At 53.4% G+C, this 22,756-nt stretch overlaps 1 protein-coding gene across 1 annotated transcript; it reads left to right on the top strand.

Annotated features, from left to right (window-relative positions):
• The first annotated feature begins 533 nt into the window (after window positions 1-533).
• Window positions 534-21,470, top strand: NPTXR (neuronal pentraxin receptor). The gene is made up of 5 exons (XM_010960290.3): window positions 534-1,368; window positions 12,070-12,295; window positions 14,440-14,687; window positions 16,757-16,936; window positions 17,238-21,470. Exons 1-5 carry the CDS (start codon window positions 787-789, stop codon window positions 17,460-17,462), a joined length of 1,461 nt encoding a protein of 486 aa, XP_010958592.2. The 5' UTR covers window positions 534-786; the 3' UTR covers window positions 17,463-21,470.
• Window positions 21,471-22,756: the final 1,286 nt, after the last annotated feature.

Here is a 22,756-nt window from a genome sequence, read left to right as displayed (position 1 = left end):
GTGACAGGCAGGTGGTCATAGTATAACTAGAGGTTGGGTCAAAATCTCTAGTTCCCCCCCCAAAAAAATCTCTAGTTCCCTCCATCCACAGTCTGGGTCCAGTCAGCTGTTGCTGAGCTCAAATGCTGCTCCAGTGCATACTAGGCGCGTGACCTTAAGCAGCGGCCTGACCACGTGGGCCTCAGTTTCCCCATTTGTATTGTGAGCAATGTCCTTGGTGAGGCTTAATTGCCACCCAGCTCGTGGCTTCCTCAGCACAAAGCCGGACATGGAGAAGCTCCTGGCCAGGTAGCTGTCGCCATGACGAGTTCGGGGAGGGGGTCACAGCACAGGTAGGGTTGAGTAGGGGTCGCACAGCCCCGCCGCCGGGCCACCGGGTCGCCGCCCATTGCTTGGTGAAGGCGGCGGGATAAGGCTGTCGGCGTCGCCCCCGCCCCTCGCCGCATCCCAGGCGGCGCCCCCACTCCGCGCCCGGCACGGAACGGGTGCGGGGCTGGGCCAGGGCCGGCCCGGGGGAGCCGGCGGGGCGGTGCCGCCGCGCCCGCTCCCCCTCCCCTCCGCCCGCCGTCTTCTCCTCGCGCCACACGGGCTCAGAGCGGCGGCAGCAGCGGCCGCGGCAACAGCTCCGGCTCCGGCTCCTCCCGCTCGCGCTCCGGTTCCGGCCCCACTCGGCCCCGCGCGCCCGGGCCCTGCGCCCCGACCCCGCCGCCGCGCCTGCCGGGGGCCTCGGGCGCCCCCGCCGCCCGCCTCACGCTGAAGTTCCTGGCCGTGCTGCTGGCCGCGGGCATGCTGGCGTTCCTCGGTGCCGTCATCTGCATCATCGCCAGCGTGCCCCTGGCGGCCAGCCCGGCACGGGCGCTGCCCGGCGGCGCCGACAACGCCTCAGCCGGCTCGGCCGCTGCCGCGTCCCCGGGCCCGCAGCGCAGCCTGAGCGCGCTGCACGGCGCGGGCGGCTCGGCCGGGCCCCCGGCGCTGCCCGGGGCGCCGGCGGCCAGCGCGCACCCGCTGCCGCCGATGCCCCTCTTCAGCCGCTTCCTGTGCACGCCGCTGGCGGCCGCCTGCCCGTCGGGGGCCGAGCAGGGGGACGCGGCGCCGGGCGAGCGCGAGGAGCTGCTGCTGCTGCAGAGCACGGCCGAGCAGCTGCGCCAGACGGCGCTGCAGCAGGAGGCGCGCATCCGCGCGGACCAGGACACCATCCGCGAGCTCACGGGCAAGCTGAGCCGCTGCGAGAGCGGCCTGCCACGCGGCCTCCAGGACGCCGGGCCCCGCCGCGACGCCATGGCCGACGGGCCCTGGGACTCACCAGCTCTCATCCTCGAGCTGGAGGACGCTGTGCGCGCCCTCCGGGACCGCATCGACCGCATCGAGGTGAGCGCGGCAACTCGCGCCGTCGGGGGCGGCGGCCGGGGAAGGAGGGACAGCTGAGGGTGGGAGAGGCAGCTCGAGGGCGTCCGGGGTCCCGCCGCCACCGCGGGCTAAGGGACCCTGGGGAGACTCCCGCGAGTCTCTGAGCCTCTCGTCCTGTGCAAAGGGGGTGGTTGGTCCTTCCTCCCAGGGGAGGAGTATTCCAGTAAGGCACACAAGGGGCGCGCAGGAAAGGCGCTCTCCCAATCCTTCTTCCTCCAGGCACCTCTGTAAGCCTCAGTTTCCGAGTCTGTAAAATGGGTATAACAGTGTCCACTTGTAGTGATGATTGATTAAATGTAGGTACTTGAAAATGCTTGGCACGTACTAGAACCTCGTTAAATGTCCGTTTTATTTGCTTCTTTCAGACACCCCAAAGTAGCACCAGCCCCACACTCAGTCCCTATGGCCAGGAGATAGGAGCACTGTCCAAGTGACTTGGGGTCCTCCTCTCCTGCTTAAGAGCAGGGAACAGAGTGTCTCATAGGCCAAAGCTGGGTCCGACAGGGGGATTCAGCTCTTGGTTGTCCTGTGATCCTGGGCCAGTCTTTTCTCCTTTGAAGCTGCCAAAACGCTATCCCCCTGTGAGAACTGATTTATGGCCACCTGGAAGAGGAGTTGGACAGACTAGACAGGACAGACATCCTGGAGACACTGACCACCCAAGCCATCCATGGCTTCCAGACTGCAGGGAAGGAGATTAGCAACAAAACTGGATCTGTGGAAGGAAAGGGGAGAAAGAGGCCAAAACACCAGCTGCCCCCTTTGCTACCTCCCCCTAAAATGAGTGCAGCTGGCAAAGGGAGGAGAGAGGCTGGAAGGAAGGAAAGGCAAGGACTCCTCTCTTTCCATAGCTCTCTCAGTTAAATCCCTGGCTGAGCAGCACAGGAGATACTGAAAAGTTGGCCAGGCCCATGGCTCAGTGGCCCTCCAGAAAGTCTGTGCTGGTGTCGGACCCATCCCCTCAGTGTATCAGAACACAGCCAGGCCGCTCTCACAGCCGACCCTCTCACCTTACAGGTGAGAAACCTGGGGCTCAGAGACCTCCTAAAATGAGTGATGGAGACAGGAGGAAAGTCTGGAGTCTTGCCTGTCAGGAGCATCCCTTTTCCCACTCCAGCTCTGGGGGGTTTCTAAGATGAGAGCTGAGAGCAAGAAAATAATCAGGGAAACGCTGAAAGTCAATAGTCAAGGGGAGTCTCAGTTTCCTCACTTGTAAAACAGGTACAGTAATAGCACCTGCCTCACTGGAGCATTAGAAGGATTGAGTTCATCTTTGTGAAGGGCCCAGAACAGTATCTGGCAGAGGTATGCTCAATTAATTTGAGTGACTGCTATTTTTATCATTAAGCTATAGTATTACTAATTTTTTAAATAGCCCCAAATTAAAATGAGAACAAACCCTCCTTTTAGGAAGTAGATTTTATTAAGGTTAAAAAAAAAGATTTGGTTTTTAATAAACTTCCTCTTGCCTGCCCTAGCCCCTGCCCCTACACCCAGATGGCACCTGTGGTTCCTCCCACGTCTGGGGCTGGCAAGGCTAGGCTTGCCCTGGACCTGTTCCCCCAGCACCTGTGCATTTGGCAGGGTGGGCTCCCCTCCGGTTAGCCTGCTGAGGTTGGGGGATCCTGGTGGCTGGGATTTGGCACCAGTTCAGCCTCCTAGGTGGGGGGAGTCCTGTCTTCCCTATACATACCCCTTATGCTTTCGAAGTGCAGTGGATGTCGAGGGGCTGCCTGCCTACGAGGTCTGCCTTCTGAGCCTGGCAGCAGCCAGAGCCAGTCTCTTTGGCGTGTTGGGCAGGGGCTGGGGTCTGGAGCCCAGTAGCCGTGGGGTCAGACTACTGGTCTCAGCTGGACCCCATGTACCTTTTAATCACTGTCTATCACCTTTTAACCACTTTAACCACTGTCTTCTCCCCTCTCATCCAAAAGCCTCAAAAGGATGCCCCCAGGTTTTTAGGGTCTACTTTCTCACCGCTAGTCCCTCTCCCACCTTGGTACACTGAAAGTGCTTGTGGTGATGTCACCACTGTTGACAAATTGAACAGGAACATTTCAGGCTTGATCTTGCTGGACCCTCTCTGACATTTGATTCCGTTGATCATTCCCTCCTACAAATCTCCTTACCCCTGGCTTGTAGGTACCTCTCACCTGTCCCTCCTCCCTCTCTGCTTCTCTGTCCCCTTTCGGGGTCCTCCTCCTTTAACACGTGAGTCCTTCCTGGCCCTCCTCATACCCTCCCTGTGTGAACTCAGCCACCCGCTGAGGCTTCCAACACTATTCCACTGTGGTGCCTCAAACCAGCTTCGTCTCCAGCCCAGGTTTCTCTCCAAACTTCAGACCAATAGATCCAACTGCTTCCTGAGTACCTACCTCCCTCTGGACGTCCTACCGGCCCCTTTCCATCATCATGTCCCAACCTGAACTCAGGTCCTCCATCAACCTGTTTCTCGCATGTGCTCTGAGAAGCCATGCTCGGCTCTTCCCCCTCCCTCCTCTTTCAAGTCGGCCTCATCTCTCTGTGGTTACTGGCAACAGCCTCCTGGGTGGTCTCCTTCGCACCAATCCAGGCATACCCCTCCATCCATCCTCCTCCTCCAGGCAGTCCCAGGGATCTTCCTTAAGCCCACCATGAACTCCCCCATGGTGAAAACTCCTCAGCTCCCCGTAGGCTGCCATTTCAGATCTGGTCTGTCTCCCAGCTCCTCCTTCTTCTGCCTAGATTACCCTCAGTATATCCATACTCATCATTTAAGAGTCTGCTCTGAGGCCACCTCCTCCCAGGGGCCCTCCCTGATCATGCTCTGTCCCCTTCCTACCCCTACCCCTGCACATCTCAGCACACCCCTGCCCGTGCCCACCTCTCTGCATCACCCCCTTCCCCACCCTGCTGGGCTGACTACCAAAGGGGAGGAAAGGACCCCCGGCCCACCCTCTCCCCTAGGCCTCAAGTTGGAGTCACATTTGAGGGATTAGGAGAAACCATTTGTCTTCCATGTTTTTATTTTTGTTGTTATTGTTGTTGCTATTAACTGAAAAAAGTCAAAAGATTTGTGATAGGGAATTGTATTTAATTGCACCATTTTATTCGTTTTTGCAGTCCCCTTTTGGTCCCTTATCCATATGTAGCTGTTGTTCCAGAGTTGCTGGGCTTGCTGGTAATTACCGTTTTAATGATGGCCAGAATTTCCTGGGATCCATCTCCGGCTCCACCATCCATCAGTCCTTTGACTTTCTCCTGTTGCTGGAGATGTAGGTTTTTTTCTAATTATTTTTTCTTCTAGTTGCTCATTGCAGGATCAATTTCATGCAGATAGTTTCTTTTTAAGTCTGTTGAATTATTTCTTTAGGCTGAATTCCCAGGAGTGGTATTACTGGGGCATATGATACTGACTTTTTATGGCCGTGGCCAAGAATCACTTTCCAAAAGGACCATTTATGTGGCAACTGGCCATGTATGCATGTTACAGTGTTCCATTTTTTTCAGTAATTTAATATATGTGTAAAATGAAATTTCAAGATTGATTTAAGCAGCAATTCTTTGACGTAAACCACATTCTTAATCCTACCTGGCAAGCTGGTTGCCTCCCCCAATCTCAGGGGTGGGAGCCATGGTAAGGAACACCGTGATGATGGTTGCAGAGGATTCTGGACTTAATAACAATTATAGCTCTCACTTAGCACTTACCATGTTTCAGGCACTATACATTATCTCATTTAATCCTGAGAAAACCTCCATGAGGGAGGTACTACTTTATCCCCCTTTTACAGATGAAGAAACCAAGATTCAGAGAGGTAAGAAACTGTCCCAAGGTCACACAGCAATGAAGCCTGGATTTGACCCTGTCAGTGTCTGGCTTCAGAACCCTTGATCTTTATCATTAACTCTAGATCCGTCTGGAGGGGTCAGACTCACACACCTTCAGGAGAGTGAGAAAGGCAGGTGAGGGAAGTGCCTCTTGCTGGATAATGCCCTGAACCATTTCTGCCTCAGAGCATCTAGAGCAAGAGTGATGAGGGCCACTCCTCAAAAGCTTGTCCTGCTGGCTGGCAAGATAATCAGGAGGCTGAAAACAGTACGTAACAACAAGTAACATTTATTAGGTACTTACTACATACGTATTAGTTTATTCAGTCTTCAGCCCTATGAATTAGCTGGACACATTCCCATCTTGCAGATAAAGAAATGGAGGCTCAGGGAGTCTGGAGGAACCAGAGCCTGACAAATCACCATCCACCCTCCCTACCCCCGATTTCTGCTTCCCCGCCATAGAATGAGACAGCAGGCCCTAAACACCTTGTATCTCTAAATATTCTCTGAAATAGGAGGGCTGGGTAGCATAAAGTTGAGTTCTTCTTGCCTGTAACTTTAGGGTAGTAACTTTCCTTCTCTGGGCCTCAGTTTTCTTATTTGTAAAATGGGTAGAAGCAGGGTCTAGGTTTGGTCTGGGCCCTTTGGGCTCCAAATTCTGAGTTCTTGGGCAGATGCTTCCTGATTAGGAATTCAGTGTGGGGAGGGGAGGGGGCTTCATGTGTGTGCAGCCCCCAAGCTCCTGTCCACACTCTCTGAGACCTCTAGCTCCTCAGGGAAGTCTGCAGATAAACAGTGACTTAGAGAATCTCTTGGTGCCTTTTCTAAAGTCTGTTGGTTGCTTTTATGTTTCTCTTACATTGCTGCCCATCTTGGAAGCTTCTGCTCTGTGGAGCTGGCTTCCCTGACCCTGCCTCTTTGGCCATGAAAGGGGCCGGCAGAATGCGATGAGAGAGGGTCTGCCCATCAGCCTTTTGTTGGAGGGTGTGGAACCTAGTGCCCTTCAGCCACCTTCAGACCCCGATGGCCCCTCTCCCTGTGACTGGCCTTCCCCCATTTCCATGTGGGGGACCCACAATGAGAAGCCCGTCATCCCTATTCCTGCCAGTGTGGAAACTTCGTTCTAGCAAGATAACGTGTTTTAAACCCCAGCTCTGCCACCTGCTCACTGTGATCTCATAAAATTCCTTATTCTCTCTGATCCTCAGTTTCCCCATCTGTCAAATGGGAGGGTGGGCAGGATGCCCAGAGGACCCTTCTTGCTCTGCCATCCTGTGCCCTGGAGGCCTCTGGGAGAGGAGAACCATCCTGCTGTTCCAAGCCTGGCAGGAGTTGCTTGGGCAGAAGGCAGGGCCTTGCCTGTGGGACTTTTTAATTTTTTTAGGTGTAGCTTACATTCAAGATATGTAACACAGGTCACATCTCTTCCTTATAAAAGACACAAATCTTAAGTGTACAGCTCAGTGAAATTTTACATATGGATGTACATATTAAAGCATCACTTGGATAAGAATCAGCATCCCAGAAGACTCTTCTGTGAGCCCAAAGTCCATACTTCCCCAAAGGTATCACTATTCTGGTTTGCGTCACCATAGATCAATTTTGCCTGGGTTTGAACTTCACTCAGATGGACTCAGACAAGCTGCTCGCTTCATGTTCGGTGTTCTCGTTCAACATTGTCTGACATTTGATCGTGGTGTGTGTGGGTGGTTTGTTATTTTTCAGTGCTGCGTAGTGTTTCAGTGTGTGAAGATACCTTAATTTATTTACCCATTCTTCTATGGATGGACATGTGGGTTGTTTCTGGTTTGGGGTTATTACAAATAAAGTCACCATGAACATTCTTTTGATATCTTTGGGTGGAAGCCCTCATTTCTCCTGGATGTCTCCCCAGGAGTGGGATGCTTGGGTCCTAGAAGAGGCATATATTTAGCATTAGGAGGTTCTGCCAAGTGCTTTTCCAAAGTGGCGGTAAGCATTTGCACGCCCACTTGCATGTGAAGCTTGTCAACCTTGGTATGGTCATTTTAAAGATGCTTCTCATTCTGGTGGGTGTGTAGTGGACTCACTGTGGTTTTAATTTGTATTTCTCCAATGACTCATGATGTAGAGCACCTTTTCTTATGCTTATTGGCCATTTTGTGAAGTCCTCACCCATAGGAGGTGGAACAAGGTCAGGGCTGGCACTCCTCACTGTGTGAGAATGCCATTGGGTTTTCCTAGGACAGTTGGGCACACGATCCCTGCTGAACTTGGGGCAGGGATTGAGGCAGCCAACCTGAGGTGGAAGCACTTAGATGCCCCTGAATAGCCCTTGATTGACCCCAGGGGAAGCTGAGGCTCAGAGAGGCTGAGTGGCTTACCCAAGGCTACACAGCACGTCAGAAGCTGAACCAAGATCATTGCCAGGATTTTCTATGAAAACAGGCTGGGGAGAGGAGTCCTCAGTCTTTGTGGCAGATTTTTGGCCAGGGCCCAGAGGTGTGTGGGCAGGCAGGGCCTAAGAGGGAATTCTGTGGCCTTCTCAACACAGCAGCTTAACAGGCAGTACTTGAAGGGAGAGGAAAGGGGGGCCTGGGGTTGGGGTCTTGTCACTTACTCTGAGGCCTCAGAGCCCAGGAGGGTGTATGGAACAGACCCTCCGAGAGCTGTCTCCCCTCCTCCCAGCCTCCTCCCCACCCTGCACAATGACCACCCTGACTTGGCGCCCTCAGTGCACAGAGGTTTATTTCTCATCTTTTCATTCCAGCTCCAAATTGGCCCTGGGGAACCAGGACAAAGATCAGTCTGGCCTCTGCCACTTGGTCTCCTGCCCTTTCCCTGCTGAGTTACATGGAGACAGAGCAGCCCACTGGGCCGGCTCCTGGAGAAGAAGGCAGAGCAGGAAAGCCCCTCTGAGGGGCCTTCCCTGACTCACCATGTCCCGCCCCGGCCCCGCCCCACAGAGAGCGTCTCATGGGTGGCAGGTGTCATGGCTGTCCCAGGGCCGTCTGCCTCTCCCACCCCCCACCAGCTGAGATCACCGCTGCTGGCAGGCACGGCCCTTATTCACCTCTGGAGCCGCAGCGCCTAGCACTAGGTAAGAGGCCGCAGGGTTGAGCGTGCCCTCTGTGCCAGCCTGTTCTAAGGGCCCTACAATTTAGCCCCATGAGAACCATGGGCTGTTACTCTCCCCATTGCACAGATGAGAAAACTGAGGCTCAGAGAGGTTAAGAACATTGGCCAAGGCACACAGCTGGGATTTCAGTCTGGGGCAGTCTGGCTCCAGGGCCCACACCTGCGGTCACTACTCATTATGCTCTCCTGCCTCTCAATAACAGCAAGTCATAATAGTGGCTTTGACTGTTTATTGGCCATTATTATATGCCAGGCTTTACCTATGTTTTTCATTTTGTCATTACTTGTATCCCAAGATATAGACACTATAATTATCCCCATTTTATAGTTGAGGAAACTGACGGTCAAAGGGGTTGAGCAGCTTGCCTAGGGCCACAGATCCAGTTGGTGGGGAGCCTGGGGATCATGCAGGTCTGTCTGACCTGAGAGTCTTGTCTGTGCCCACAGTATCATATTACCACAGTACCTGCTGACGGGTGAATAAATGAATGAATGAATGAGTGAGTGAATGAGGATTTGCAGTCCCTCCAGAGATGCCGTCTTCCCCTCTCCCTTCAGAGCATCTTAGCTTAGGCATCAGGAAAGCTGCCATCTGGAGGGTTCGGAGCCATTGGCCAGAGGAGGTGGGGTGGGGGCAGGAAGAGTGTTCTTGGCAGAAGGAACAGCATGTGCCAAGGCCCTAGGGTGAGAGGGAGCAGAGAGCAGCTGGAGACTTTCAGTCGGAATGAAGTGTAGCCTCTGAAGGTACATAGTAAGGGTTGAGATTAGAGGGGCAGGGAGCTTATTGGTGGGAGAAGGGAGTATTGAAAGATTTTAAGCAACATAGTTGGGTTTGCAATTAGGTGGCTGCCTCTGGCTGCTGTGTGAAGGGCCTGAGTAGGAACGAGGTGACTCATGACCATGGCCTGGACTGGAGTGGCCGTGGGGGGACAAAGGAGCTGAGTGAGGCTACAGTTAAGATTCAGGATTAGATGCTACCCTCAGAGACTCTGCTCTTGGACTTTTTTCCCTGCTTTTTTTTTTTTTTAAGAAAATCATTGTGAAGTACCTTACACACACACAAAGGCACAAAGATGACCATTCAAGCCCCCACCCAGGCTCAAGAACTAGAATGGTTGCAACCAGCTGATGCCCCTCAGAGACTCCCCACTCCCATCCCCAGGAGAGGGTCCCCTCCGTCCTGAATTTGTATTTATCTCTCTGTGCATTTCTTCATGCTTTTGTAAATACACGATCTCATTTTGAATCTTTGCAGCTTTATATAAATGATATCTAACTGTTCTTTTGTAACTAGCTTTTTTTCTCAATATAATGATTAAACACAAAGGTTTATAGTTGGAGATGAAAATGAGTAGATCTTTTCAAGAGATGTTTAAGTAATATTAGTAATAAAATAATAATAATAATAATAATAATAATAATAATAATAACTGACACATAGCATATCATGTGCCAGTTCTAAGGGCATTCTATCTATTAACTTATTTCATTTCCCTACAGTGCTATGAGATATTATTATTGTACCCTTTTTGTTGACGGGAAAACTGAGGCACAGCAGCTTTACATAACGAGGTCACTGGGCTGCTGGAGCCAAACTGTGAGTCCAGGCAGACTCACTTAGGACTTGAGGGATAAGCAGATGTCAGGGGTAGGAGGCCTGACCCACACCGCTGCCACCAAGCCTGCCCTTTTCCACCCTGCCCTGTTGCCCGTGGAGCTGGGCCCTGTGCTGTCCTGGGTGGGGATGAGCTGTAGAGGGTAGGACCTTGACTCTGAAATCCAGCACCTGCCCTTTGCTCCCCAAAGGAAAGGAGCAGGCATCATCTGGGGACAAGGTGGTTGGGTCTTCCCCATGCCCTCGCAGCCTGAGAGCCACCCCGCATAGTCAGGTCCCTCCCAGCCAGGCCCCTCTGTGAAGCTGCCCCACACCGCGGTCTGACACAGCCTGCCAGACCCTCTCAGCCTTCTGATGGCCACTAGAACCTCTTCTGCTGCCCCTCAAGGCAGGCCGGGCAGCTAGCCCTCTGCCTACTTGGCAGACCAACAAACTGAGACCCAGACCGTCAGGGTAGGGCTAAAGAATGGGAACATGTGCTGGAATCAGAAGGGGCTGGGCTGGGGGTCCCGGCTGACATTTTGAAGCTGTGTGACCTTGGGCAGATGACTTCACCTCTCTGAGCCTCTGCTCTTTCATCTGTAAAGTGGGCCTCCTTACTTCCCCAGGTTGTTGGGAGGGGTTGTGGAATGTTTGCACAGTGCTGCCAGAGGGCGGGGCCTGGCACGCAGTGTGTGAAGATGAAGACAGCTGCGGTTCTTAGCATCTTATTCCTGAGTGCTAATGAGCCTGACCCATTAGTGCTGAGCTGGACCAGAGCCCTTGGCTCTGGCTCCAGGCCCCATATACTTACACCAAACCCCACCCAGATGCTCAGCACTCCTGGTGTGGGTTCTGAGCCCCCATTTTCCTTCCTCATCAGGACCTGCATGGGGTGATGGCATCATCATCGCCCCACCATCTTGGGCTAGGGGCCCACTTGGCATCAGTCTGGAGCCCACGCGACACAGCCTTCGCCCGCAACAGATGGGAAAGTGGGGGGACTCATGTTCTGATTCAGACATCGGGGTGGGGAGGGGGCCACGCAGTGAGCCCACCTCCTCTCTGGCCTTCCTGTCAGTGGCAGAGCTGGCGGCTCTGACAAAAGAACAGCTTGTGCGCCCACCTCCCTCGGCCTGCGCGGTATCTCCTCGCAACGGCGTCTGTGTGAATAGCACTTGACGTCCTGTTCCTTCCTGGCAGGTCTTTCTCCCTCTGAGGGAGGGGGACGCTTTGCTTGAGAGAGGTGTCAGCTTTGCCCAGCTTCGTCATTGTAGAAAATTCAAAAGCCCTCTACCTCAGTCTCCCCATCTGTGAAATGGGGACACTAAGAGCACCAACCAAAACAAGGATTCACGAGTAAATACATGGAAAATGCCGAGGGTGGGCCCAGCACATTCTCATTCGAGTGTTTGTCCCTCATGCCCAGCTCAGCCCAGAGGAAGGAGGGAAAGTGAGGCTGGATCAGTGCTGGGGCCGAGGAGATCCAGCTCCAGCCCTTCCAGCGCTGACATGGGAGGCACTCCATGAGCTAATTGCCTCAGCCCAAGGTGTCCTACAAATCCAGCCACCTCAGAGGCAGTGGGTGTCTGGCCCTGTTGCTCCATGAGCCATCAGTGGCCGAGGGAAGATTCTGGAGGTAGCGAGTCCCCCATCAACTGAGGTATTCAAGCCTCATAGTTTGCATTCTGCTTTTATAGTGCATGAGGGCCTGTTACTTCCACTCTCTGTCCTTACATCTGTCCTGTGGATGGACAGAGTGGGCCCAGTTGTCCCTATCTTACAGAAGGGGAAACTGAGGCTTTGTGTTTAGTCAGCACCAGAGTCTGGATTCGGAGGCACCTGGAGAGCTACAAGGAGCCCTCTGGATAGTGGGTAGCAAAGGTCAGTGTAACAGGGGTGTGGCCAGGTGTACTGAGCTGCTCTTCAGCCCATGCCCCGCCCACGTCACCTGGCCTCCATCCCAGCCTGGGCGGCCAAGCAGGTGTTTGCACGGCTGGGAGGCTGTGACCTCTCACATAGGACACTGTGGGTGATAAAGGTGGCCCACTCAGCAGGAGTGGTGGGCATCTCTGGGCCCTTTGTCTCTCCTTCCTCCCTCTGAGTGACCTCGCGTCCCCCTTTCTCTGCCTTGTGAGCAGCAGGAGCTTCCGGCCCGGGTGAACTACACAGCAGCCCCAGCCCCTGCACCCGCGGTGCCCACAGCCCTGCACTCCAAGATGGACGAGCTGGAGGGCCAGCTGCTGGCCAAGGTGCTGGCACTGGAGAAGGAGCGCGTGGCCCTCAGTCACAGCAGCCAGCAGCAGCGGCAGGAGGTGGAGAAGGAGCTGGATGCCCTGCAGGACCGCATAGCTGAACTGGAGCACGGTGGGTCCTGGGCCCCTCAGAGGGCATGGCAGGCGAGGCCTTGGTCCTTAGACAGGTCCTCAGGGTGGCAGATTCACTCAAAAAACATTTTCATGCTCTCGAAAGGCTAAAGCTAGATGGGATGGTGAAGAGGAGGCTGTGAAACACGAGAGAGAGAATAATTGGGGGATATCGTTATCATGATTTTTGAAGCATTTTCTGGCACTTATAATGTTCTGGGAGTGGGCTAAGTACTTACCACATCAGCTGGTTTAATCTTCAGAAACCATATAGTGATGGTACTGTTATCCCCATTTCACAGATGAGGAAAATAAGGCCCAGAGGGGTTAAGTGGCTTGCCCAAGGTCACACAGTCAGTAAGGAATGGATCTAGACCTTAAACCAGGTCTGACTTCAAAGTCCATGCATTTAACTACTCCCACAATAACACCTTAAATGTCAGAATTTTGTCATTTGTTTATCACCTGGGCCTGGCACCGCTGGAAGTCAGAGAAACATGCCGTAATGGACAGTGTACAGGTATGTGCATCAGGGGACCTGCCTCCTCATTCCACAGCCGTTACTGGCTTGCTCTGTGACTTTGGAAGTTTACTTCCTTTCCCCAGGCCTCATTTTCCTCATCTGAAAAATGGGGAATTTAGGACTCACGAGCTCTCAGGGACCTTTCGTCTTTTAAACTTTGTGAAGACCACCCTCAAAAGCTTATAGACAAGTTGGAGCTACCAAGGGAAACCATGAGCAGTTAGCTGGGATTGACTTAGATGCGGGAGAGGAGTTAAGGAGAAGGAAATCCAGGAGGCTTCCTGGAGGAGGTGGGCCTCTAGCTAGTTCTTGAAAGCAGAGGAGAGTGAATTCTGGAGTAGAGGGGTTACAGCAGGGGCACAGCTAAAGAGAAGGCATGGCCTGGTGGGTTCCAGGGCCAGCATGCTGGTTGGTGCACAGGGTCAAGAAAGGCAAACTCATCCCTACCCAGTCCTGCCACTGGTCCCTCTACACTGAGCCTCCTAAGGGATTAGCGGAAATGCCCCCTCAAGAGACCGCAGGACAGAGAGGAGTGAGGCAATGAGGCAGGATATCTATGTGCCCGTGGGCAAGCTGTATCCCTTTCTTCTTGGGACTCAACTTCCTCACTGATGAAATGGGTTTAAAGAGGCAGATACTGAGCCCCTTCCTCTTCACCATGATGCATCACAATAGCTTTGACCCTAAACCCCTACCAGACCTGAGAACCCTGGGTCCACCATTCTCAGCCCCAGCCTCCTATCCCCAGTCCTCAGCCACTTGCTGAGGGAGGTGTGGGTGGTGGGTGTTATCCTCTCTCCTTGGGGGCGGTGACTCCCCAGTCTACCTGCCACAGAAAGCCCTCTGATATTCAAGACATAGAATCCCTGAAACTCTGAGCCGGATACACCTTGGAGATCAAGGAGTCTCGAGATTGTCTTATTCAAATCCCAGCTCTGCCACTTACTAGCTGTGCGGCCTTGAGAAGGTTACTTGATCTCTCTGGGCCAAGGTTTCCTCATCTGTAAAATGAGGATTATACTAGTGTCTGCCTCATAGGCTTATTACAAGAATAAATGCAAATAAATAAATAAATAAATAAATAAATAAATAAATAAATAAATAAATAAATAAATAAATAACAGAAACGAATGAATGCAATAAAGGATGTAAAAGCACTTAAAACAGTTTCTGCCACCTAGAAAGCCCCTGTGTAGTGCCTGTTAAATAAATAGACCAAGAACTCTAACGGTAACAGCAGTAGCTAACGTTTGTTGAGCACTTAGTAGGAGCCAGGCCCTTTAAATAGTTTGTCCCCTTCAACCCTCACACAACCCTGGGAGGGAGGAAATGTTATTACCCCATTTTACTGAGGAAACCGAAGCCCAGAGAGGTTAAGTTGAGCTTGTTGAAGGTCACATGGCTGGGAAGTGGTAGAGGCAGGATTTGAACCCAGGATGCCTCAGGTCCAGACCCCTTGAGCTTTAGCCACACCCTCAACACAGAAAGGGTAGAAAAGGTGATGAAGGCATCTGGCACATAGCAGGTGTCCAAGGACTAGTAGCCCTCACTCTGGAGTATGCCCTGCCCACCCTCATGTGTCCACTGACCCCCACCATGTCTGCCTTGTTCATCCCCCTCAGGGTCTTCGGCATATAGTCCCCCAGATGCCTTCAAGGTCAGCATCCCCATCCGCAACAACTACATGTACGCCCGCGTGCGGAAGGCACTGCCTGAGCTCTATGCCTTCACCGTCTGCATGTGGCTGCGATCCAAGTCGGAAGGCACTGGCCAGGGCACCCCTTTCTCCTACTCGGTGCCTGGGCAGGCCAATGAGATTGTGTTGCTGGAGGCCGGCCATGACCCCATGGAGCTGCTGATCAATGACAAGGTGAGTGGGGGCTGGGCACAGCAGGAGGGATGGAGGGGCAAGGGGTACCCTTCCAGGACCACCTGCACTGCACTGGGCCCCAAACACGTGGGCCCTTTCCATCCTCCTGCTCAGTAAAATCAGCACACATGAAATGCCTAGTGTGTGTCAAGCTGGGTTCTGGGAATTCAAAGACAAGCCAGACCTGGGGTGGGCTGAAGAGGAGTTTTGTGTCCAAGAGAGGCTATAACACTGGTGTCCCATTTACAGAGAAGCATGTGAAGCTCACAGAGATTAAGACACTTCCCTAGCGATCCAGCTATAGGAGCAAGGCTGGAAGTGTATGTCTCCAGGGCTCTGCTCATTTTCCTGGACAAAGAGAGAAGGAATGAGGTTCAAGGACCTACCTGGGGAAGGAGCAGAGGGGGGTGACTATTGGTGGCCTCCTCACCCCTTCACCTCCCCTGCAGCCAGCCCCACCCCTCAGGTGGAGAGTCGGATGGTGCTATGGTTAGGCTCTGGGCCTGAATGCTGGATTGGAGTCCTAGTTCAGCCACTTATCTACTGTGTGACCTTAGACTATCACCCCATCCCCCCAAACAGTTCTCCCTGCCTGCCACATTGCTTTGGGTCTTGCAGGCATGGTGGTCTTTTGAGACTCCATAGAAATGCAGATACCACATATTGTACCCACTCATGACCAGCCCATAGCCACATAGAGCTGCTAGGAGTGGTTGACACCCAGCAGAATCCTGCTCAGGGTTCATGAGTGTCCTGGAAGAGGAGGAAGGAGATGGGCCCGGGGACAGTGAATTTCTCTTGTGGCCCAGTAGGTTCTCAGATGTCCGGGGTAGGTGGATGACATCTAGATCCTGCTATCGTGTTCTGCTCATACAGTCTCCAGCTGCCATCCTTAGATCTGCCCAAGGTCAGCGCTCAGTTCTAATAGAAAAAATTCAGCACCCTGGACAGGGCACAGGGCAGCCCAAGTCCTGGAAATTCTGGGGCCTTTTGAGCGCCAGCCTCACAAGCTACTCACAGTTCCCCTTTTATTCCAGCCTCTACGGCTCTGCTTCTGCTCTGCCCTCTCCTGCCCCAACTTGGTTTGCCTTGCAGCGGAATGGTCAGAGTCCATTGTATTACCAAATGTGTCTAGACTCCACGTCCATTCCCACACCGCCCCCCCTTCTTCTGGGCCTTCACAGCCTCTGTACCTCCCAAACGGCCCCTATTATTCTGCCTTGTAATATTGTCCCTGAAGTCCTTTCCTCCTGTGCGGACTCAGCTCTTTTTATGATTAGGACCAGATCCATATCCCCAGTGTCCAGAACTAGGGCTGGCACCAAGTAGGACTCAGAGAATGTTGCATTAAATTGTGATCTCAGAGAACTTAGGAGATGAAAGAGCCCTTCGGGAGCCCCAAATCCACGGGCACCAAGTACCTTTCATTTCACAGGCCAACTCTAATCAATCAGCAGTGTCTTCCCAGAGCACTGTGATGAGAAAGGTTCCGAGGGTGAGTCTAGGCTCATGATTGATTAGCCATGTCTGCCTTGGATGGAGGAGGAGGCAGAGTTGGCTGCATATTTGCCATCCTTTGCTCAACCCCCTAACTTTACAGGTGAGGAGACTAAGGCCAGGGAGGAAAGAGCAGCCACCCCAAGGTCCCACAGGGGTTGGTTGGTAGTGCCCAGCCTCCAAGTCCAAGGCTTGTTCTACTACTGCCAGTAGTTCTTGAGCCCAGCTGTGTTCTGGACACTGTGTAAGGTGTTCAGGTGAAGATAGGCTTATGGGATACAGCTCCCATCCTGCATGACCTTACAGGCCTGTTAGAGAGTGAATAAACTACCTGGAAATGACTGAAAACCAACACCAAATAGTCCCTTGTGATCTGAGTGAAGCTCCCTGATTATACATTACAGGGAAAGAAGAAAGACTGGTTGAAAGACACTGGGATGGGAAGAAGGGGAGGGTAAGGCCTTAGGTCAGTCCCTGGAAGGAGGGACACTAGTCTCACCATCCCCCACCCCACTGCTCTAGCCTTGGGCCATGTGGCACCTCTGACCTGGGGCTTCGGGACCTGTTTCTAGGTGGCCCAGCTGCCCCTGAGCCTGAAGGACAATGGCTGGCACCATATCTGCATTGCCTGGACCACAAGGGATGGCCTGTGGTTTGCCTACCAGGACGGGGAGCTGCAAGGCTCTGGTGAGAACCTGGCCGCCTGGCACCCCATCAAGCCTCATGGGATCCTTATCCTGGGTCAGGAGCAGGTAAGTCTTAGGGTGATATCAGGGCTTGGGACCCAAGTAGATATCCCACCCACCCAGGGCCCCTGAGATGGAGGGTCCCAGAAAGTACAGCAGTGTGAGCGCCCAGTCTGACCCAGCTATATTGTGCAGATGGGCAGACTGAGTGAGACCCAGAGAGAGCAGTGAGCTGCCCAGGGGCGGGACTAGAACCTGGTGGGCGGGACTTCAGCAGGGACAGGGGCTGGACTTCCTGAGTGCCTGCTGGTGTTTTCTGCTCCCTCACTCCATGTCTCTCTTCTTTCTCTCTGCTCTTTTGGTCCAGGATACCCTCGGTGGCCGGTTTGATGCCACCCAGGCCTTCGTGGGTGACATTGCCCAGTTTAACCTGTGGGACCACACCCTGACACCTGCCCAGGTCCTGGGTATTGCCAACTGTACAGGGCCGCTGCTGGGCAACATCCTTCCCTGGGAAGACAAGCTAGTGGAGGCCTTTGGGGGTGCCACGAAGGCCACTTTCGATGTCTGCAAGGGGAGGGCCAAAGCATGAAGGGCCGCCTTGTCCAGGACCCCTCCCTTGCCTGCCAATTTGGGGACCTTCTGGGGCAGAGGCACCTTCCCTCCTCAGCCTACCCACACACTGGCCTCCTTTCCTGCCCCACTCCTGGCCATGCCTCCCGTTTCCCCCACCTGTACCTATACCTCCAGGATGCCCTGCCCTGTGATGGCTGTCCCCTGATGCCACTTGGATAGGGACAAGCAGCTCAAGTCAACAGGTCAAGCCTGGGGTGAGTCCAGGTCCTGGCAGGGGGTGTCCACAGCTCTTCCCACCCTGCTGGCATTACAGTGGAGCCTTCTCTTACCCCCTTCCTACCCCACAACTGATTCCACTGATCTCAGCAGCACTCCACCATGAGTGTGCGTATGGAGGAGGGAGAGGGGCCCACCCAGTGGTAAGGATGATTATCTGCTCCCCCTGTCCCCCATGCAACAGGCCTGGCCCCTTCCCCTTCAGGGTCATAACAGGCTGTGGAGCTGCCCCCCAGCTGGGAGGGAACGACAGAACCACAGGAGACTCGGACTCACCCCTCCTCCCTTCTTTCCACCAGCTGCCAGTCAAGGGCAGTGGGATCTTGATGGAACCTCTTCCCCCACCCCCACCTGCCCCCTCTCTCTTCCTCCTCTTTCCTTGTTTCTGTGTGTGCAGTGGTTTGAATGTTGGATCCATGCCTGGCCCAGCCTCACCTCAATCTCCAGGACATTCCCTTCCCAGCTCCAGCCTGGAGGGTTAGGGACCAAGTTCCTGGAAGGCCAAAGGGCCATAGTCACCCCTTGTGCCCACCCACAGCTGTGACCCTGGCACAGTCACCTCTTCCCCTCTGGGACCAGGACAAGGCCTGGGCCACTTCAGCCTGGGATGGGAACAGCATGAGGCAGAGACACAGTGCCCCAGGGAACGCAGGCTCTGGGAGAGCCACAATACCTACCCACTCTGCATGGCCCTGCAGCCTTTGGGGAGGAAGGAAGAAGCTAAGAGCGCAGGGAGGCACATGGAGTGGTTTGCAGAGCTCTGGATGAGAAGGAGGAGCCCTCGGTTCCTAGTCAGCCCTACCACTAAGTTGTTACGCAGTCTTCTGTAAGACCCTGCCCTCTCTTGGCTGGCCTTCCTCATTTGTGAGCTGAGGCCTTTGTTTTGGACATTGCTGATGAGAGCTCTCTAGATTAAAAGTAAGATGGTCTGTGATTCAGGTAGATAGGGTGGGGCAAGCCTGAGAACCTGCCTAGGGACCAAGGGGCATAGCAAGGGCAGGTCCTGGGACTGGGCAGCAGATGGGATCTGGCTAGGCATAGCTCAGGGTCAGAAGCTGGCTCCAAAGAGGCAGGGGCAAGGGCAAGGGGCAAGGCAGAACCTTATATGCAGATTGTAAAATTCAGCCCCCTCTGGATCCTCCCAGCCTGGCTCCTTGCCTATCTGAAACTATCTCAAAGGGCTGGTGGCTTCCTGGTCCCTATGCTTGAGTCCTTACCAGCTCCCCTGAGAGAGGGAGAAATATCAGAGCTGAAAAAAAGCCAGCCAGTCTGACCTCTTGCTTGTACAGATGGAAAAGAGCTCAGAGAAGGCAAGTGACTTACACAGGATCACACAGCACAACGGAGCAGAGCCAGGACTAGGACCCAGTGCTCTTTCCCCGACACCATACTGCCTGCCTGTGAGAGTCTTTGAATTCAGCCTACACGTAAGAGGATGGACATTTGAGAAATCAGAATGCTTTCTAACATGACCACTGGACCACCTTCCTTTATGAAACACACAAACATCTTCGCATTCCCATCCTCCACCCCCAGAAGGTAGGGGGAAGAGAGATGTGATCCCTGGGCACTCTGGCAGGAACGGAGAGCTGAGAACTCAGGTGCCTCTCCACCTGGCGGTCATCGACCAAGTGTCTGGGAAGCTGTTGGCTACCTGAGTCAGATGGGCACTGGTGCCACTTGCCTCCCTCTTTGGTTCCCTGTCTCTGCTCCCACATCCACTTAGCCTGAGGCATGATGCAAGAGCTATAGGCAGTGGGGCCCAGGGCCATGGAGCCTTTCCAGGACTTGTTGCTTCCAGCCCCCAGATCCTTGTTTCCATTTCAAGAGCACAAATAGACCATTCAGCACCTCTAGCCCAACTCCCCCTAGAAGAGGGAGTAATGGTGTACTTCAGCCAGAACCTGCTGAGATCTACGTTGCCCCAGTAACAGCCAATGACATCAGCCCCAGTGCTGGGTCAAGCGTCTTATAATGACATACACTGTTGCTGGGGTGATGGCAGAATTTGGAACTTAGATTTTGGGGACACTGGGCTTTATTGGGTTTCTGTTATTGTTTTTAAGGAAGCAGCTTTTGTGGAGACCTGGGGAAAAGAAAGAGTCTTAGGAAAGAGGAGGGGACTTATTTGATGACTTGAGCCCACCCAGATGCACCATCCCGAGTCCTTTATGCTTTGTCATGGTAATGAGACATCTGACCTGCGCTGAGTCACCCTGGTCAGCCCTCCAGAGGAAACAGACAAATTAGAGCCATTCCGATGTAGGTTCTGAGTCTGGGCCATTGGTGAATTGCCTGGGTCCCCATTTCCATTCCAGAAAGATGAATGCTCCAAAGTCCCCACCCCTCATTTATTTACTGATCATCCTTCTTACCTTTGCTGAATGCCTGCTCTTTGGACTCCAGCTTTGACCTTTAGCTGCTCCGAGGCACAGCCAAGAAGACAGAGGGGAAATGGTGTTCATTGCATCCTCAAGCGTCTCCTGGCTAAAAACAAGGCTGGAGCCCTGTATGTTAAATCCTTTTTAAGTGTCAGGCACCATGCTCAGCACCTTACAGGCATCGTCTCATTTATACTCACAACAGGTCTAAGCTAGGACTGTCCTTAGCCCCATTATACAGGTGAAGAAACTGGGGCCCAGAGAGGTTAAGTAACTTGCTCATGTCAATCAGCCAGCAAGTGACAGAGCCAGGGCAGGTATCATCCAGGGCCCGCCCTTCAGCCAGAGGGGACAGGCACTGTGTCACTCTCTGTGGAGTGAGGTTTGGTCATCCATTGCTCCTGACCGTGTTCACCACTTGAGCGGAATGGAGGTGTGGGATGGGCTGGCCCCAGGACCTTGGGTGAGGCTGTGGTAGGGTTCTTGGCCCCTTCGGGGAACACATCCCTGTGCAGTGTGCCCCACCTGAGCCCTTCTCTCACCGGCTGGAATTTCCAGGAGAGCTGAAGGGGAGGGCAAGCTGGACGTCTCCCAAGAGTGCCAGGCTGTGAAAGGGAGGAAGCTGATATTTCTCAGACCCCTGCTTTGGGCCAAGCCCTGCGCCAGGTGCTTCACAGCTCTTATCTGCCAGATTTTCCCACCTTGTGGCACATTGTGCCCCCAGTCAACATCCCAAGGGGACAGATCACCTTGCCACAATTGTGCGTGACCTAGGACCACAGATTTGGGCAGGAAAGTCTCTGAAGCCCTTGTTTTACAGATGAGGATGTCAGTGCCCAGGGAAGGTGAGCAGCCTTCAAGGTCACCCAACCTGCACACTGGGAGACCTGAACCCAGCTTTCTGACTCTGTATTCAGTGCTCTCTCCATGACACAGTGACCCCACTCCCCCCAAAACTGGGTCCCCCCTTTTACATGTTTCCCAGCACCCTTGCCCTGAGCAAACTGGGGAAGGGACCCCCTCCCAGAGATGGAATCATTCTCTTCACCCCCTTTGTCTCAGCTGCCTGCCACTCCAAGCCCCATCTCCCCCAGACCCCTGACCCTCCTGGGTTGGGAAGGGCTCACGTGGGCCCAGGCTGAGCAGTGAGTGAGCATGTCAAGCTGTTGGACACTGTGAAATTAGTGCATCCTACTGGCAACCCACCCCACTCCCCAGCTCCTCGCCTGATTTTGTACATAAAGTGACATGAGATGCAACATGTGGGTATGTGTGTATGTGTGTGTGTGTGTGATATATGTCATGGTTTTTGTTACCTTTTTGTTTTTGTAAATTTGAATGTTAAATAAACATGATGTTTACTCTGAGGCTCTTCTTGCACGGGTGGGGCTACCTTGGTGTCAAGCAGGAATGAGGTGGCTACTTGGGGCAGGGTGATAGGCAGAGACAGAAAGGGTGCCATCTTGGTGCCCCAAAGCCTCACCCAACCTGACCTGTGTCCCCCAACCTGACAGGTTCTGCCAGGTCCTGGTGCAGACACACCCCTCTCCCCAGGATTTATGCAGGAAGGATGTAAAGAACACAGGTCCCACATGGAAAGTGTCCCAGTTCTGATAACTGGGCTTTGGCCTCATTCCTAACACCTCATCCCCACCTCCTGCCCCAGTTATGGCAACCAGGTCCCTGACTTGTTCCCTGAGACATTGCTTGCCTGGACCCTTAGAGTGTTGCTCCCCTTGGGGTCCTGGGAGATGAGGGAGGGGAATGGGGGGTCCTATTGTATTCCATGTCCCCTCCCCATGGTCTAACTGGATTCCTCTGACTCATGTGGCCTCTAAACTGGTTTATGACCCCCATCTGTCCCTCCAGTGCCCACCCCATCCCTAAGAGGTCTTGATCTGGTCCCCTGTCCCCACCATCTGAGGGGCACAGCCTCCACCCTCCTGCTCCATCAATATTGTCATTGCTCTTAGTTGGACCATGTCCTCAGATGGTCCCTATGAAATGCCAGGGGGCCAGTCAGAGGTCGGAGGGGTCACACCAGCAGAACAGTCCTTCTCAGACTTTCCCAAAGCCTCCCAAACTTCCAACAAGAGTGAGTTTACCCCATGAGGACCAAGGGGTATAGCTGGAAGCAGCACTTCAAAGAGGAAAACCATATTTGAAGTCTACTGAGTAATCTGAAAAACTTGTGTGCTTTCCTCATTCTACTCCAGAACGAATCCAGATTTGTCTTAAAATACTGCTTTTAATTACTTACCACTGAGCAAAATTAAGCTGGAGGCAGATTCTCCTTGTTTATCCTCTCTTGCACTGATTTACTTACAAACACCCTCTGTCCCTCTGTCCCACTCAGCTGGCTCTGTCCAACCTTGGTTAAATCCCGCTGTCCTCCTACTTCATGCCAGCACCTGCAGAGCTGAACACTGATGTGGAAAAGCACAGGGCTCTAATGTGTCTTGACTCTCATTTTAAATTCATGACCAGGGATCTCCAAGGGGTGTGCCTCCCTTTCCAGCAAGTAAATTCTCTCTGGAGGAAGATAACATCATTCAAACTCACATATTTTTGCTGCACAAGGTTTGGCATTCAATAAGAAATTGTCAGACATATCTGGAGACAAAACTGAGTGACTGAGAATCAAGACGGAAAA

This window comes from Camelus bactrianus, chromosome 12 (assembly GCF_048773025.1).
Source record: "Camelus bactrianus isolate YW-2024 breed Bactrian camel chromosome 12, ASM4877302v1, whole genome shotgun sequence".
Lineage (NCBI taxonomy): Eukaryota > Metazoa > Chordata > Mammalia > Artiodactyla > Camelidae > Camelus > Camelus bactrianus.
The sequence above is the reverse complement of the archived record's forward strand: the minus strand, read 5'-3'. Positions and strand labels throughout refer to the sequence as shown.